Source organism: Miniopterus schreibersii (genome assembly GCF_964146895.1).
Source record: "Miniopterus schreibersii genome assembly, chromosome: 11".
Classification (NCBI taxonomy): Eukaryota; Metazoa; Chordata; class Mammalia; order Chiroptera; family Miniopteridae; genus Miniopterus; species Miniopterus schreibersii.
In genome coordinates this window covers 29,042,704-29,059,640 of record NC_138111.1, presented here as the reverse complement: position 1 = coordinate 29,059,640, position 16,937 = coordinate 29,042,704, and the positions used below count along the sequence as shown (strand labels likewise).

The following is a 16,937-nucleotide window of genomic DNA, read 5'->3' as shown; positions in this document are numbered from 1 at the left end:
AGTATTTCACATTTATGGTAATAATAATGGAAGAAAAAACAACACCAGGACTTTCTCTACTCTCTTCGCCTATTTATTTTCTTTCTTTTCTTTAATCCTCACCGGAGGATATGTTTTTATTGATTTTTAGAGAGAGAGAGAGAGAGAAACATCGATCGGCTGCCTCCCGTACACATCCTGACCAGGGATCGAACCCTAGGTATGTGCCCTGACTGGGAATCAACCCTGCGACCTTTTAGTGTATGGAATGGCACTCCAACCAACTGAGCTACCCAGCCAGGGTCTCTTAGCTTATTTAAATGTTTCTTTTAGGGCTTTGTTTTTTCACATGTAGTATTTCTGTGCCTCAGGAGAATGCTAATCGTATTTTTCTTGTGCATGATAAATGTTGGTCTTGCATGACCAAAGTCACAAAATTAGCTTGAGAAATTTGAGGCTTCTTTGAACATGTGCAAACTCAAGTTAGAAACCCCTCAAACAGCCTCAAACTGGAGCCTCCATGGCTGTCCAAGAAATGGGCTAACAGCATATAATTGTTCCAGGGTAAGGTTGCCCCACAAAATTTGACTATTCATGCACTTCTGGGGCCATGAGACCAGAAAAATGTCAGAGTAATATTAATCAAAGACACAAGGCCTGGAAATTGACCATTTTTGTACTCATGCTTTCCTTGTCTTCACCCTGAATATTTCAGTATTTCCTAAGTCCAAGCAGTTTAGCACCATCACCAAGTGCCAAGGTGTTCTGAAGGCAGCAGCCCTCATGGAGATCCATTCAGCAGCCGTGCTCAAGATGACTTCTCCAAAACAGGGCAGAGAATTTGCATAGATTTTTCCTTCTCTTATTTTCTCTGTAGGACAATGTATGAGCCTTGGCATGTGCTTAAGAGGTGCAAATGGTGTTAAGCAACCATATACAGTAATAATAATTCTAATTACAATAGCAAGCATATGGCTCGTATTATGCATCAGGCACTATTGAAATAGCTTTACCTGTGTAACTCATTTAATCCTTACAATAGTCCTTTAACGTAGATACGGTTATTACGCTTGACTTGCTTTTGAGGAATCTGAGCAACAGAAAGGTTGAGTAACTTTCCCAAGATCACACAGCTAGTAAGTGTTAAAGCCAGGATTTAAAACCAGGACCTCTGCTTCCAAAAGTCAAGTCATAAAGTCATGCACAAGATTAATTTTATCTGGCTAGATATTTAAGTTTTACTTTTGGAATATTCGAATTGGCTATTTCTAAATCCTCTTCCTTCCTTCATCATCCCCTATTGGAGAGTGACCTGAACCTAATAGGATCTTGGGACACAGACATAGGGGTTTTATTCCCAGCTGTGATATCACCTAAATATTTCCAAATGTTAACATTATATTTGTGTGATAGTATGGAGTGTATAAAACACAATCACATCTTTCTACCTCTTTGGAGTCTTACAGGGGTGCTATAAGTTAAGCATTATTAATCTCAGTTGTGTTTTAATTTCCCAAATGACCATGCTGAGGCTCAGAAAAGGTTCTGAAGGACCAGTGCTCCTACCAACAGTAGAGTGAGATCAGCATCCAGTGCTATTGTCTCCTGGATTAGCATGCTCCCCTCCCCTCTATGCATTTCCAGATAGAGTCTAGAGAAGTAGATGGCAATATGGGTTTTATTTTGAGTTTCAATCTGGGAAGATCATTAGAATAACAGAAATTCAGAAAATGCATGAGGAAGAAATTTCGTTGTAGGATTTTAACTGCATATATTCGACAATATGTTTTTCTTTAGTTAAGTGAGGAGTACAGTAAGCCAGAGTCTGGGTTTCTGCAGCCCCTAGAAGCAAAGCATCTTAAGGTTGGAAGGAATCTAAGAGACCATTGTCCAACCTCCCCCTCATTCCTGGCTGATGGCCTCTTGACAACCTTTCAGGCAGTGACAGTTGTCACTGCCAGAGGCAAAATCTTCTTACTGCCCTGTCCTCCCCCTGACTGCCATCAACATCTTTCCTCCATGGGGCCCAGCTCTTACTGTCCGGGTGACAGTGCAGTTACACTGTGCTTGTGTCCTTTGTAGTCAGCTAGAACCATCAAGTATTTTCTATATGAATTGCTGCCATGTTAGGTTAATTTCTTTGGACCTAAGTATAAGCATTTCTGTTTACTTCTCTTCTGAATTTTACTATTGAGCTTGTGGGATAATTTAGGTTCTAGGTTCTGTCCGTAAAATTCAGCCATTCCTTTTAGAACAGTTATTTTAAAATGTGGTAAGTATGCTTTCCTCTGATGTACTGAAGAATGTCTTGTCTAGGACAGTGCTAAACTTGAGAGCCTTATGGCCTGCCAAATCCACCACATGGTGATTCACCATTTCATCTACAAAAATATCATGCAAAATCATGTCACAGGCCTTGCTGAAATAAAAACATTCCCTTTCTTGTCTGTATAATTTCCCATTTCTGCTTGTCTCATAATCTAGTCGGGGGCAGTGGAACATTTTTGCTGCTTGTGCAGCCTATTGATCCACCTGCTGTTTTTAATTTATCTGATCAGTAATTGATTCTCAATTTTTGCTGGTGACTAACAACAAGCTAATTGGTCTTACCTAGGGATCCAGCTGGGTCCTCCTTCCAACATCAATATAGCATCACCTCTTAACATTTGTCCAAGATTATCAGCAAGGATTCGAGGTTGCTTCTGCCACAGTGAGGTTTAACTTTCGTAGGCCTGAAGTTTGGATTTGTTTTAAATGCCTAGCCAGGCAGTCTTTTATTTTACTCGTTTTCTAAACTCTAGCTTCATTTCCACCTGAACAGTGTTTTCCCAGCTTTCCTGTGATTGAAGGTCGTTGTTGACCTTACACCTGCACACACAAAAATGAAAGCTAAAAAGAGCTAGTTTGTTTTCTACACCATTGACTCCGACCAGCTATTTTTAGTCTCTTTCTATCCATCTTCTTGCTCAGAGCAAACTTAAGTTTGGGGTTGTGGAGTTTCTCCCTTTTCTAAACTTAGTTCATTTAGGTTTTTTGAATAATTTGTGCTCTTTTGTTATATTTATACAAGATCATGAGTCTTGCCTTCCAATTTTCCATTCTTTAGACATCTGCCCTCATGGAGTTTGCACATTGCAGTAGCCTTTCAGGGGCCAATTATAAATTGCTTAATGACTGTGAGAAATCTTTATTTTAAAAATATTTAGGTTGTGCTCCAGTTAGGGAATTTACCCAGCTGCCTGAAGTTATGGCCTATGGCAGGTGCTTACACAAAGCACTCGGCCCCAAGGAGACTGGGAGAACTCCCCTGAAGCATAGATAGCCTGTATGAGTACTGTAATACACCTTGGCTTTTCAAGTGAATGTAGGAGATCACATACACTGATTGTGCCCCTGACAAGCTTCTAAGGCAGGTGAGCAGCTCCCAAGGGACCAGTTGGGGCCCAGCAAGTAGCTGGAGCCCAGTGAATGTTTGAGAGAAATAAATGCACAGGGACTGCCTAGGGCAGGATGTTCTTGAAGCAAATGATGAGACATCCTGTGTGATATTTTTAAATCTTGGGACAACTGCTCTTCCATGTCCAGAAAGGTCAGTGGATACCATTTAAATAGGTAGGTAGTCAGCATATAAATTTAGGGTGACTCATTAGGTGATTGAGTCAAACATGTATTAAATCTAAAATGTTATTGAATGCAATCTTGGAGTCTTGGGACTCAATAGTGGTGTTAATTTTCAGAAAATCCTATATACAAGTGTGATCCGAACAATTTTTTTAAAGCTAATATATTGGTAGATCACTATGAAGCGGCATAAAATTCAAACTCGATAAGCTGATTCTTCTAGTGTAACTTCCTGTGGTTCTAAACGTAGTAACTGGGGACATATCTCTCATATGCCTAACAAATCATGAAGTAGCTAGAGAATGGATTTGATTTTTGTGCCACTCCCTTGCCTGTTAGCGGAAAGTAAGCTCTAGATCGTGTGCGCTGGGCTGCTACCGCTCCTTAGCCAGCACCCCCTCAGACTCCACTTTCATCAGGAAGCCACCAGCTACCCCAGAGCCCAGCTGGCCTCGCTTCTAGAGTTGATCTGGAGCCCCCAGAAGTCAGCGCCCTAAAGTGAAGGCCTAAATAAGTGGCTTGGAGGGGTGTGTGGAATGCCCGGTGTGCCTGCTCAGGGCATTGAGAGTGTATGTGTCTTCCTGTCAGATGGTTCCCTGCTCCAGGGCCATTGCTGCCATTTCCTTTCAGCCTCCTTACCTACCTGGAAGTTGAGGGGCCCTTTAAGCCAGGTAGGCTGCCTGGCCCAGGTATTCCTCTTGTGACTACAGATAAGCGTGATTACAGATAAGCACGGGCTCTTGATTGGAGTGGAAAGACTGAGGAGACCCTCAGGGAAGGCGTTCTGGCAGTGTGGGGAGGGGTGCAGAGGCCCTCAGCCCCCAGCTCTGCAGGTGAGGAAGTGGGAGCCTGGGAGCAGAATGGGGGCCGGTGCCCCTCCCTCCCTCGACATCTCTCTCCCTCCCCTGTCAGAAGTTATGTTTCTGTCAGAGAAAGCTTCTGAAGCCCTTGTGGATATCACTCCAAATCTCCCTGAATTCAGATTCCCCATTTTTTTAGGAAGCAATGCCCCATGAAAAGGTCGTTGGGTTTGCAATCCCAACTTCAAGAGAGATCACTTTCGTACCTCATACATGCAAATTATTTCTCATTTTCTTGAGGGTCTGACCTATGACTGAGTGGTGATACTTACTCCTCAGAAGTCTCACTTCCTGGGAGAAGTGACAGCATCCATGTGTTTGGTCTTCTGGGTGCAGTATTTACAGCCCTCCCCCGCCTCTGACAAGAGCTTCGTGTTTGCTGCCTCCGATCGCAGGGGTGAGGCCAGCCCCCGTGGCAGGCTTCCAGGGAGCTCTGCTCCCATTGAAGGAGTGCTCAGACTTCCCGGGAGCTCTGGTTTCCCTCTCACTTATCGTCTTTCAGTTTTATCTGCGTGGCTCTCTCTTCAGGTAACTCCAGCAGTGAATTTCCCTGCCAGCCTCGCCTTGCCTGGCCTGAAGTGACCCCCCTCAGTCCTCTGCCTGCTTTCTCCTCTCCTTAGACTTCCTCTGCCTCTGTGAGGTGAGTCCCCACCTGGTTCATAGCCAAGGTGACAGATCTGTAGACATCATGGGAAAGGGCTTGGCGAGGAGCACTGTGAAAAGGATTCCTCCTGGCTGGGCTGACAGCCAGACAACCACTAGCTGCCTCATTGAGACCTGGGCCTGCGACTCTTGCAACCACAGAGAAGGAAAACCTGAAAGAAGCTGCTACCCCTGTTGGATTCAAGTCTCCAGAGCCAGACAGGCCCTTGTACAGCGTCTCCGACTCGCATCAGTCATATGGCTGCATTAAAAGCCACATAATGCCAGGCATATTTGCATTTCTTCCAAGTCATTCAAGTCCAAACTTCACCAATACAGACGACACCTTGGGAGCTAATTCTTCCGATGACAAAGCATGACAGAGGATTCCAAGCCTGCCCTTGAAAACACACAGGCAAACAGTATTTCTACCTAAGCTGAGAGAGAAGACATGAAAATATTCATACATCTTTATGCAGTGCCTGGCATGCTCCAGAACTGAGCAGAGGACATATTGGGGAGGGTGACCCACAGTTCCTATAAGCTACCTTTAATCTGTACAACTCAATGTAATATTTGCACAGTTACAGCCTACACCCCTCAGACTGCCCAACTTTCCCTTTCTCCTTACCTTTGGCTTGAATCTTAGCATCCTGAATGAATCTTTATTTTTTCAGGCCATGGAATAAGGAACTTCACCTCAGCTCCTTGTCTGTCTGCTCTTTTGCCATGAAGTTATATGAACCTCCTGCTCCCTTTTTCAACTTTTTTCCCCTGAGAGCAGCTTGCTGAGTTGAATACAGATCGTACCTTATGGCCCAGTTAACTTCAGCTCAGTAGCTGAAAGGGGATTACATGACAAAGTCAGGGTGATCAAATAATGGAAATGGCCCAAGGGATAGCACGCTGAAGTCGGAATTAAGTCGGGGTGATCAAACACGGGACTGACCCCTCTGAGGCTCAGCTGGGGCAACCAGAGGGCCCCCATGCAACTCGAACACAGTCTTGGGGCAGGAAGCCTTGATCTCCAATCATCTGATGTGGTGCTTGTATATTTAGAGAAAATATTTGGAGCATTGTTGTTTGTTTTACTTGTCTGGTCCATTGGAGGTCCTGTTTAGACCGTATCAAATGACACTTTTCCAAGACTTGTTTTCATCTTTTCTTTCCCTTTGGCTTTAAAAACAAAAGCAAAGAGCTATCAAGCACCAAGCTTGTGTTCTGTGCCCAGCCCTGAGTTAGGTTCCCCCCAGGCCTCTGCTAGAGAGGGACCCCCACTCAATGTGCACACCCCCTTCATGTAGCACTGGCTACTCTGTTATATGGCAACATCTAATTACTTCCTGCCGGTTGTAAATTTCTGGTCACAGACCAGATCTGAATCAGGCAAGGTTAGGTATGGCAACGAGTGACAGAAACCAGAGGAACTGCGCCCAGAATGGGATGGCAGTGTCATCTCAAGGCTCATGTCAGCCAAGTGCCTGCGAGGCCAGTCGGGTGCGCGCAGGGCTCCACAGGCTTGGGGCTCCTTCCCTTCACTACCGCACTCTTCTCAAGGGTGGGTCACATGGTCTAAGCTGGCAGTTGGGGGCTCAAGACCACCTGTAAATCCACCGGCAAGTATCACTGTGCTGTGCCTCTGAGCTCCCACTCTCCACACCTGCTCTGCCTGCTTTCAGTGCCACCAAGAATGAGCAAACACAATTGACTCTCGAAGAAAAAAACTTCAAAATTCCCTGCTAGTCGCAAATGGTGCCAGGCTTCTGGGACAACTGAGACCATCCTGCGTTTTCCTCTCTCCTCTGTGCAGCCCTTTACCAGCAGCCAGGAGGCAGAGCAAGGCGCGGCCTCCTCTCCTAGGCCTGACTTAGTTGTCCCCACCTTTCTAATGGGCCACCATCCCAAAAAGGTCTGCACCCCATGGGCACCTGCCACCCCCAGCTCTGCTCTCAGCCCCAACCAAGCCCAAGAGAGGCCACTGTGACTGCTGTCCTGCTTTAGGACCAAAGCAAACTTTCCTAAGAAAACTAAATTTCAAAATGCTCCATGACAAAAAAAAAAAAAAAAAAAAGTGGTGAGCAGCCCCAAGCCTCTGAAACACTGAATGCGATACTCGCTCTTGGAGAGGGCAGGGTCTGCTGAGTCCTGCATATAGGGACCTGCTGTGACTCTGTTTACCCCATTTTCCCCAAACCTGCCTGGCCATGACACCCTCCCTCACAATAGCTTGTCTTTACATGAGACGTGCTCCTCCAGACGGGTCTCAGGTCCCCTCTATGAGGTTATAGAGACGGGAGTGAACAAAGGTGCTCACCGCTGTCTTTCTAACTTCTTGTTCCCGAGCCCTCGCCTGCTCTGCTTTGCTGATTCCTTAAGTACAGTGAGGCTGCTCCAGCCGCCCGATACGCCGTGTGTTTGGTTTCTTTGACCTACTGGCAGCTCCACACTTGTGCAGAAATTCAGACCCTTGTCCCCTCTCGCCTTGGGTCCCTGGTTTCACCCTGTTCTGGGTGTGGTCCTGGCCTCGGGGAGGATGCTGTCCCCAAGGGGTCCGCCTCTGCGCCCGGCCTCCTCCACCAGGTGTGTTACTACCTGCTGGGCAGCCCGCCCTGAGGCAGCTCTTCTCATCCCGCATCTCGCTCCTGAGTCACGCGTGTTGTTCGGTTCCCGGGGTGACCTGCTGCTGTTTATCCCCTCGGTAAACTCTGCCTCTCCCTGTTGGCTCCCTGGCAACCTGCACTGCTTTCCTCATTGGTGGGTTCTCCAGACCACTGCCACTTTGAGCCCTGGGACCAGTTCAAATTCGTTTTTGGAGTGTTTAAAATAATAATAATAAATCACCAGCTTTGCTTTTTTGTAAAGAGTGAGCTGCCCTCCTGTCACGCATAGCTCCTCAGAGGCCAGGGGTGGAGCAGTTCCTAATGAGGGCTGCACCATGGGACGCTCCGAGGGAACTGAACTTGGCGCTGGGGACCCAGCTCCGTAGGGGGTTAGCCTTCTTCATTGGCTGAAATCTGTGCAGCCGGTGGGTTAGGATGGAAGGGAGGTTTCCCCTGTCCTCATGTGCGTCCCCTGAAGGCGGTGTCACTGTGGGAATGTGACTGGCATTCGGACCAGTCAGAATAAAGACTAGATAGCGGCATGTTTCCTGGGTCCTGCTGGAGTGGTTGGGTTTTGTGTGTTTTCTGGGAGCAGGGGGTTGGGTGGGGGGTCGCTTCTCCACAGAGATGGTGAAAGGTGAGCTGGAGCTGAGTACGGCGCAGGCAGAATTCTGTGAAGACATTTCACTGAGAGTCTTTGGGGCTTGTTATTGGTTTTTGGTCTTGGCACAGAGGTCCCTCCTAAATGATGCAGCACTTTCCTTGAGAGATGGGGGATTGCTGCCGAGGTGAGAAGTGAAAAACCTGAAAAGTGAGCCCACACATGCTGATGTGACGAGGGAGGGACCTGCGTTCGAGATGGTCAGGGCCCTCCGGCTCCTTTCCACACTTCCCTTAGGTCGGTCTGTGACATTGGTCAGCTACTGGCCCCTCACCCTCTATCGGGAATCCTTTCTTCACACAGCTTCCTGGCTCCTCTGTTAAGCCAACCATCCAAAATATTTCAGTGGCTGTTCCTCCTACCCATTGCTGTGTTACAGACCAACCCAAAACTTGGTAGCTTCAAACAACTTACGATGACCTCTCGCCTCTGTGGACTGCCTGAGTGTTCTCGCCAGGACGTCTCATGTGGTTGCACTAAGATGTTGGCTGGCACAGGAGCCATCTGAAGACTTGATAGGCCAGACATCCAAGACATCCATAGGGCCTCTCTGCATCGCTTGGGCTTCTCCCAGCATGGCAGCTGGGCTCCAAGAGGGAGCTCCCAAGAATGTGTGTTCCTAGAATCCTAGACAGAAACCCCAGAATCACTTCTGCCACATTCCATTGGTCAAGCAAGGATCAGATTCAGAAGACCAGGCTGAGGGTCAACCTTGTGATGGGAGAGGCAAGGTCGCCCTGCGGAAGAGCATGGGAGATGGAAGATATGGCCGAGGCCATCTATGCAAACTGCAGTCAGCCTCACCTACCCACAGGCTAAAACATCAGCATCCAAGCAAAGTCACAAGGTCCTTTGGGAACCAAAGGGCACAAATCAAATAAGTTTCCATCCAAAATGAAAACAGCTTTGTTAGTCTTAATGGGGAGAAAAATAGAGACTTAACACATAGATTTCAAAATTGTTGGGTAGAAAAACCAAGAAGAAATTGGTGCCACTTTTCCGCTGCTAAAACATTACCTTCTGTGCTCCTTTGAGAAGCACAAAGCTGAAACAGCTTTCTAATTTTCATCCTTAACCTGGGCTCACTATGCTTAGACAGCCCAGCTTACACTCACATGCAGACCCTCATTTCATGCTCTATTCACCCTTGCATGAATGGGGAAACTGAGGCTCAGAAGTCCCTGCCTTCGCACCTTGTTTGTTGGCAGAGTTGGAACTGGCCTTGCTTCATTCTGGTGCAAGACCCTGTTTGTGGAGCTGCTCTTAGTCTTTCCTACCACTCCCTCTTCTTTCAGAAATACTAGGCAGGCTCTTTCGCGCTCCCTGCCTCGGTTCATCTGTGTCTGCCCTCGGAACCCCTTCCTTCCACACACACCTTCTTCATCTCCCAGCTCGCATCCAGGATTCAAGACACAGCCTGGGTCTCCTGACCTCACTCTCTCCCCACAACTGGCCCAGAGTGGCCAAGTCTTTTTTATGGCCCTTCTCACATTATGGTGTTACATGCTTGTCTCTCCCATTAGTCTATAAACTCTTCAGGGTCTTTCTCTCTGCCATAAATGTGAATTATTGCCAAATGTTAACTCATCTTTGAAAAATCATTTCTGTCACCTTGCCCCTTATTTAAGACCTGTAATTCCAGTATTCTAGCAGGATTTAAGCTGCTACTACTCTGTCAACACATCTCTTCAGGAAAAACAGTTGGCTCATAAGCCAGCACTAAAATTGTGCCAAGGGGTTGATATATGAATTCAAGAGTAAAAATTATTTTGTGTTAATTAGAAACCTTATTGCAAAGACTTGGAAGAAGGGTAGAGTTGAAACTTAGCAGCTGTTTGATTTAAGTCAGATCTGTTTCTAGCATTAATATAGGGAATTTGCAATAATATATAGTCCCCATAAATGCATTTTAACTGTTATATGTGCTGGGTAAATACATGCTTAAAATAAAATAAAAAACCTATATACTGTTTTAGTCACTTTTTTAAAATCTGCACTTCCTGGATGAAAGCTCATGCTAATATGGTGTCTGGATGAAGGTCAACAATGAAAACTGTTAGAGCCTAGGTTAGGCACCAACCCATAGGGAGAAAAAATAGTCGCTCCCAGCCAACTCGTTCTTCCTGCATTCTGAATGCACCATCTTTGGCATTGCATGTCCATCCCATTTTCCCAAAGTGAGAGCAAAGTTCCCACAGAGAAATGAATTTGAAAATAAAACCTGAATGTATGAAACAAAGTTTGACAGGTTCTTTTTTTATTTTTTTCCCCAATCCTCACCTGAGGAGATTTTTTCCGTTGCTTTTCAAAGAGAGTGGAGGGGGGAGAGAGAAACATCGATGTTAGAGAGACACATCAACTGGTTGCCTTCTGCACACGCCCTGACCGGGGCTGGGGATCAAGCCTACCACTGAGGTAGGTCCCCTTGACTGGAATCAAACCCAGGACCCTTCAGTCCTCGAACCAATGCTCTATCCTCTGAGCCAATCCAGCTAGGGCAACAGGTTCATTTTTTAATTTTTTTTTAACAGGTTCATTTTTAATGCACTATGAAATACATAAGACCTACAAAAACATGGATACTTCACAAATTGCTTGTCATCTTTGTGTGCTGACCTTGAGACTCTTCTGTGGTTCTTTCTAATTGTTTGTATTGTGCTGCTTAAGCACACAGGCAAACATGGTTTACTTTTTATTGCAGAGCACCTCCTAAGGTGTTAAAACAATGGTTTTCTTTAATTAAAACAGTTGATGACGTCAGTAGGGAGGAGAAGGCTACCTTGCCCAAACTTATTTAATAACAAGCCTCTTCTCTTTGCCTTCCCCCCAGAAAGCTCTTTCTTAGAATGATTCTCTGCAACTTCAGAGAGGGATGGCTTGTATCTAAAACAAATGGAAATAAGCCCAGCATAGCAACCTGGCTCAATGAGTAGAGCTTTGGAGCAAATACACTTGGGTTTGGAGTCATTTCTCAATTATGCAAACTTACTTACTGAAGGATATAGGACAATTTTTAAAACACCTCTCTGAGTCTTGGTTTTCTCATTGACAGAAGAAATTATGATGATGTGAATTTCATAGAGTTGTGATAATTAGTAAGGTAATATGTGTAAAGATCCTTGCATACAACCCTGGTTACAGTTCTTCAAGTGATTACAAGTGCACTAATCAAATTAGATGTATTAGTAAGCCAGACAAAGAAATTAGATAGCTGGTTGCTCTTTATGAAGCCTTTCTCCCTTTATCTAAAGTTTTTCTCTTTATAATAAATGTTGTGATTATGTTTGAGTTAAATTTTTTTTTAAGTTGTTTAAAGCAGGGATGTGTCTCATTGTCTTTTTTTTTAACATATCTTTATTGATTCAGAGAGAGGAAAGGAGGGGGAGAGAGAGGGATAGAAACATCAATATGAGAGAGTCATTGATCGGCTGCCTGGCCCGCAACCCAGGCATGTGCCCTGACCGGGAATCGAACCCCCATCTCCTGGATCCTAGGTCCATGCTCAGCCGCTGACCCACGCCCGGCCTGGCTCATTGTCTTTTTATATTATCAAACCACGAGACAGCTCTGGTGAGGGGGGCATTGGGAGGGGGGAAAGGATTGAGGGGGAAAAAGAGGGAGAACATGGACAGCAGTGTGGTGATGGTGTCGGTCAGGGAGGGGGGTGGGTGGAGGTGGGAGAGGGCATAGAAGGGACAAATGGTGATGGGAGGGCGGGAACAGCAAGAGAGATGCCCCTGACAGCCCTCATGCTCAAGGAATTAGTCGTGGGAGGGTTGGAAATGGCTGAGAAACAGGCAGAAAAGAGCAAGTGCCACAGAAGGGTCTGAGGTGCTCTGTGGGCCCAAGGGTGCAGGAGAGAGTGCTGATTGGAGCAAGGAGGTGGAGGCAGGTTGTTGGGAGTCAGAGAGAAATAGGGAAAGGTGTCATTAAAGAGGTGGCAGTGAGATAGGCGTAGAAACTGTCCCTCAGAGTCATTCCAAACCTTCTCTAACCCTCTGTAGCCAGGGTTAGTCTGGACAAAGCATGGGCCCATGTGGCATTAGAATCCACTTCTAGAATTTATATGCATATGTGCATAACCCATGGACACAAACAATAGTGTGGCGAAGGCCTGGGGGGAGAGAGGGTGCAGGTAGAAGGGGTCAGTGGTGAAAAAAGGGGACATCTGTAATACTTTCAACAATAATGATAAATTTTTAAATAAAGAATCCACTTCTCCCGGGTGGGGCCTTTCCCACCTACTGACCCCTTAGACTCCCCCCTTCCTGGAGAACCCAAAGTGTGAGTGAGACAGCGGCGGGGTTCTAGATGTTTCACTGCAAACCTGCCACACAGTGAGCTTCCACGTGTGCACACACTCCTGGCCTCAACACACGTTTGGAACTTTGCCTTAACCCAGCCGTTAGGGTTAGTGGGCCTTGATGCCCTCACCTTCCCATAGTTAAAAGGCGGAAACAGTTAACAGTGGACATTTGGTGTCGAACACACGCTCAGGTAGTCTGTAAATTTAGGCTTGCTTTTAAATTCTTTGTGGTTCGCCTGCAAGTTTTTTGAGGTGTTTTTTTTTTGGCAATTTGGTGGGGGTTTTTAAGCAATGCAATTCAAACCACAGAGTCTTTACAGCCCCTGTGACCTGTGGGAGGCATCACGGCCCAGCCCCCAGAAACAGAGTTGTTTGCACTCTGCCTCCTCTCTGTCCTGGGCCCCTTGAGAGCCCTCAGTAGGGACATACCGTCTTTGTGAGGAATGGGGTTGTGTTTCTGCTTTTCTCCATAAACCCCATCTCTGCTGCCCACCCCCAGCCCTCAACAGACAGAAATCCCAGTTCCTCACTCCCCAGAGAAATTAGAAAATGGTTGTAATAAAGTTGTAACAGATCCCCTGGCTCTTTAAGGTCACGAGTTTACAGGCGATCGGTGCTAGCATTCTGGTGTGATTTATTCTTCAACTTCTCTGCTCTCCTGCTGCAGGGGCAAAGATGGTATTAATAACCTGTCATGCAAAAAATTTGACACTGCTATAAAAATAATCCTTCACTATGTGTTTTCTTCACTGGCCTCCTGCTGCTAAAGTAAATGAGTAACATTTTAAAGTATCTATTCTTTAGCATCAGAATATTACCCTTAATTTTATTTTCTCTCCCCTTTTCCTTCATGTGAGGAGAAGAAAACTAGCTAAAAATAACCATGATGATGCTCTACATAGTATTTCTCCAGCAGGGGCCAAGAAGTGTACAGGTCCTGTGATGGGTGGATTGACCCTGCTTTGGGCACCAGAGAAGAAGTGAGGGTCGATACAGGAAACACCTTTCTGTTGTTTCACTTACATTCAGGGCAGCCTACTTACCTCTTACGATCTCACCCACTTATGTATTCACCTTTTATTGTGTCAAGTTATTTTATTATATTCTTTTATGTATGCATAGGAGGCTCTGGTTATTTGCTGTGGCATAGGATGGATAGGATGCTTTCCTCTGCAAGAAACAGAAAACACAAATCAAACTGGCTTTAACAGTAAAGGGAATTTATTGGTGTATGTTGCTGAAAAATCCAAAGGCAGATGGTTTCAGGTTAGGGTTGATCTAGCCACTCCACAGTGTTACCACGGGCTTAGTTTCTTTCTTTCTACCAGCTCTGTCTCTGCAATGTGATTGGCTTTAAACCAAGAGCAGCTACCCAAATGGTCTCAAGATGTCTGGCAGCAGCTTTGAGGGAACAAAGAGTCTCAGAAAAAGTCTTTGTCTAAACATTCTCTGGAAGGTCTGACTTAGGTCTTGTGCCTGTCGCTGGAGCCAGGAGAATACAGTGCACTGATTGGCTTAGTCTAGGTCACGTGATCCCACCTGTCGCTGTGGGTGCAGCCCGCTTCCCAGAACCACAGCAATCCCTAGATGGAGGTTCTGTGCGGAGAGGAGGGTGGTGATGCCGGAGAAGCCACCAGCGGGTGTCTAGGACATATAGCTCCTCAGCTCCCAAAGTGGGGGGAAAATATATAGGTGTGTTTTTGTTGTTCCGGGTGTTTCAGCTGATAAAGATTGGCGCTAGAAATGTGTCATCAGAGTCGGGGCTCTGTATATTTTTCTACCAATTTCTTGGTCTCCATCTCGTGTTTTCCTAAACACACAAAGAAAAGAGCTTGTTGGAAGTGAGGTCTGAGCCAGGAGCTCCTTCCTGCTGGCCCCGGATCTGAAATGGGAGGGAAGGAGCCAGCACAGAGGTGGAGGCATCATTTCCCGCTCCACAAGCATAATTCCAGAAAGTCATGTTTATCCCTTGCAACAGTGTTCATAGAGAACCCGGCTCAAGGCAGCTGAAAAGCAGTTGGAACTATCCCTACTTACTCCCGATTTGGACCTTCCTACCCACAATTCCATTGCCCCCCCCCTCCACCCACCCCGCCCCCGGCGCATCCTTGCTCGAATATTGGCTTTTTAGCGAACAAACCCGCGCCCCTCTTGCTGTCCCCGCAGCGGGCAGTTCGCGGTGGTGAAGAAATGCCGCGAGAAGAGCACGGGCCTGCAGTTCGCCGCCAAGTTCATCCGGAAGAGGCGGACCAGGTCCAGCCGCCGCGGCGTGAGCCGCGAGGACATCGAGCGCGAGGTGAGCATCCTGAAGGAGATCCAGCACCCCAACGTCATCACCCTGCACGAGGTGTACGAGAGCAAGACGGACGTCATCCTGATCCTGGAGCTGTGAGTGCCGTCGCGGGGCTGGGGGGCTGGGGGGCGGGGATGAAGGCGGGGCGCGGCGGCGGGGACCCGAACCCGGGTGGAATTGACTCTGCGCTGCCAAGTGTGAGGACCGGGGTGTGTTCGCTGCAGTTACCTGGCGCAGTTGTGAAAACCATTCACATGCTCCCGCCTGATTTGCAAGAGGGTCCCCCAGTCTTCGGGTTCTTTGCTTATTATGAGGTCCTTGTTTTCTGAGTTTCATGTTAAGCTTTTAAGTGTGCTGTGGCCTTCTCTCCTTTTTCTCTTTCCTCCTTTTTTCTACTCTCTGGGCTCTCCCTCCTCCATCCATCACACACACACACCCCATTTTCAACTGTTGGAACAGTCAGTACTCATTATATGAGAGCTTAAAATTGAACCAAAATCACTCAGAGGTGATTACGAAACTTGTTTTTAAAGCAGTTTGCTTAGTGTCTGAGGCACACCCTGCCCATCGGATGTTATTGTGGGAAACTGATTTTAGCGCCTAGATCTGGACTGTCTCCCTGTCCCCCACTGCTGAGTGCCCCACTCCTTGTGACCCGTCCACCAGCACGGGGCTGGCAGGAGAGGAGAGGAAGCTGCCCTGGAGTGATTGGCTGACAATGTCTCTGGGCTGTTTGGAGGGAGGAGAGCCTTGAGTGCCCTTAGGGTGGAGGGATGGATGATGCAAAAGGAGACTGGTGACAAACAGTCCTGAGTGGTTCTTAGTGATGACAGGCCCCACTCATTTCCTGAGAGCCTCTAGAATTCACATTTTCCCTTCTGCCAGCCCCACAGCTCCCCTTCTTTGCAGATCTCTTAGGGCTAAGAGGTGATTTTTGAGACCAGAGGAGATAGAAGTGAGAGAGGTTAATGGAGGGTCCAGCCCACCCCAGGCACCACATTGCAGGAACTCTGGGCTTTGTAATCACAACAGCCTGGGGCACCCACAGCTTTTGTCTCATCACTGGAGTTTGGGCATATTGCTTTATGGGTCGAGCAACAACCTTCTAAACTGTCAATTGGGGTTAATAATACCTACCTCAAAATGGTATTGAGGAAATAGGAATTTAAAAATACCTAGCACAGTGTCTGGCTCATGGATATGTTTAATATATATTTCCTTTCTTCATTCCTTTAAGCCAGGAAGGTCACAACCTCTGCACTGGTGACATTTGGGGCTGGGTAATTACTTTTTCAGCAGGCCATCCTGTACTTTGTAGGATGTTTAGCAGCATCTCTGGTTTCTACCGCCCAGATGCTGGTAGCATTCTCCTCTCCAGCTGTGACAACCAAAAATGTCTCCAGACATTGCCACATGTCGACCGCTTGAGAGCAAAATACGCCCCCTTACCCAATCACTGCTTTAAAGGAAGAGCGGAACTTTAAGAGCACAGAGGATTAAGGGGCCTGCTCAAGGTACAGCAGAGAAAAGAGAGGACTCAGAGAGGAATCCGTGCTGTGGCTTTATGTGGCTGCTGGGGAACCAGACAGAATCGAGATCAAAATTGGGGTAAATCCTTTACCATCTCTAAGCCTTTATATCCTCCCTTAAGGCTGTTATTAGAAACCACGAATACAAAGTTCCTGGGAAAGAAACATTACAGATCACAACAGTTTTTTTGCCTGTTCAGAGAATTACCAGGTTGTGCCCAGTGACTCAAGAATGTCACTTACCCTCTTTATATACCAAACTACACACAGGATGCCTGTGAGTTCCTGCCCTCCTCATTCCCACCTGCGGGTGTACATTATAGATTCAGCTTCTATTGACTGACCCCCCTTCCAGAGATATTTTCCATTAGGCACATTTATCCTGTGTGCAAATTGGGCGACATGCAATTATTTTTCCCATTTGATTTTTTAAAATTTTAAATTAT

The 16,937-nt window shown here is 46.6% G+C and overlaps 1 protein-coding gene across 1 annotated transcript in view; it reads left to right on the top strand.

The window, feature by feature from the left end:
- The window catches only part of DAPK1 (death associated protein kinase 1), a 153,078-nt gene that overhangs the window by 64,576 nt on the left and 71,565 nt on the right, over positions 1-16,937 (top strand). Inside the window, exon 3 of the mRNA XM_081151680.1 lies at positions 14,836-15,057. Coding sequence (XP_081007806.1) covers positions 14,836-15,057 — 222 coding nt within the window. The remainder of the gene's footprint in view (positions 1-14,835; positions 15,058-16,937) is intronic.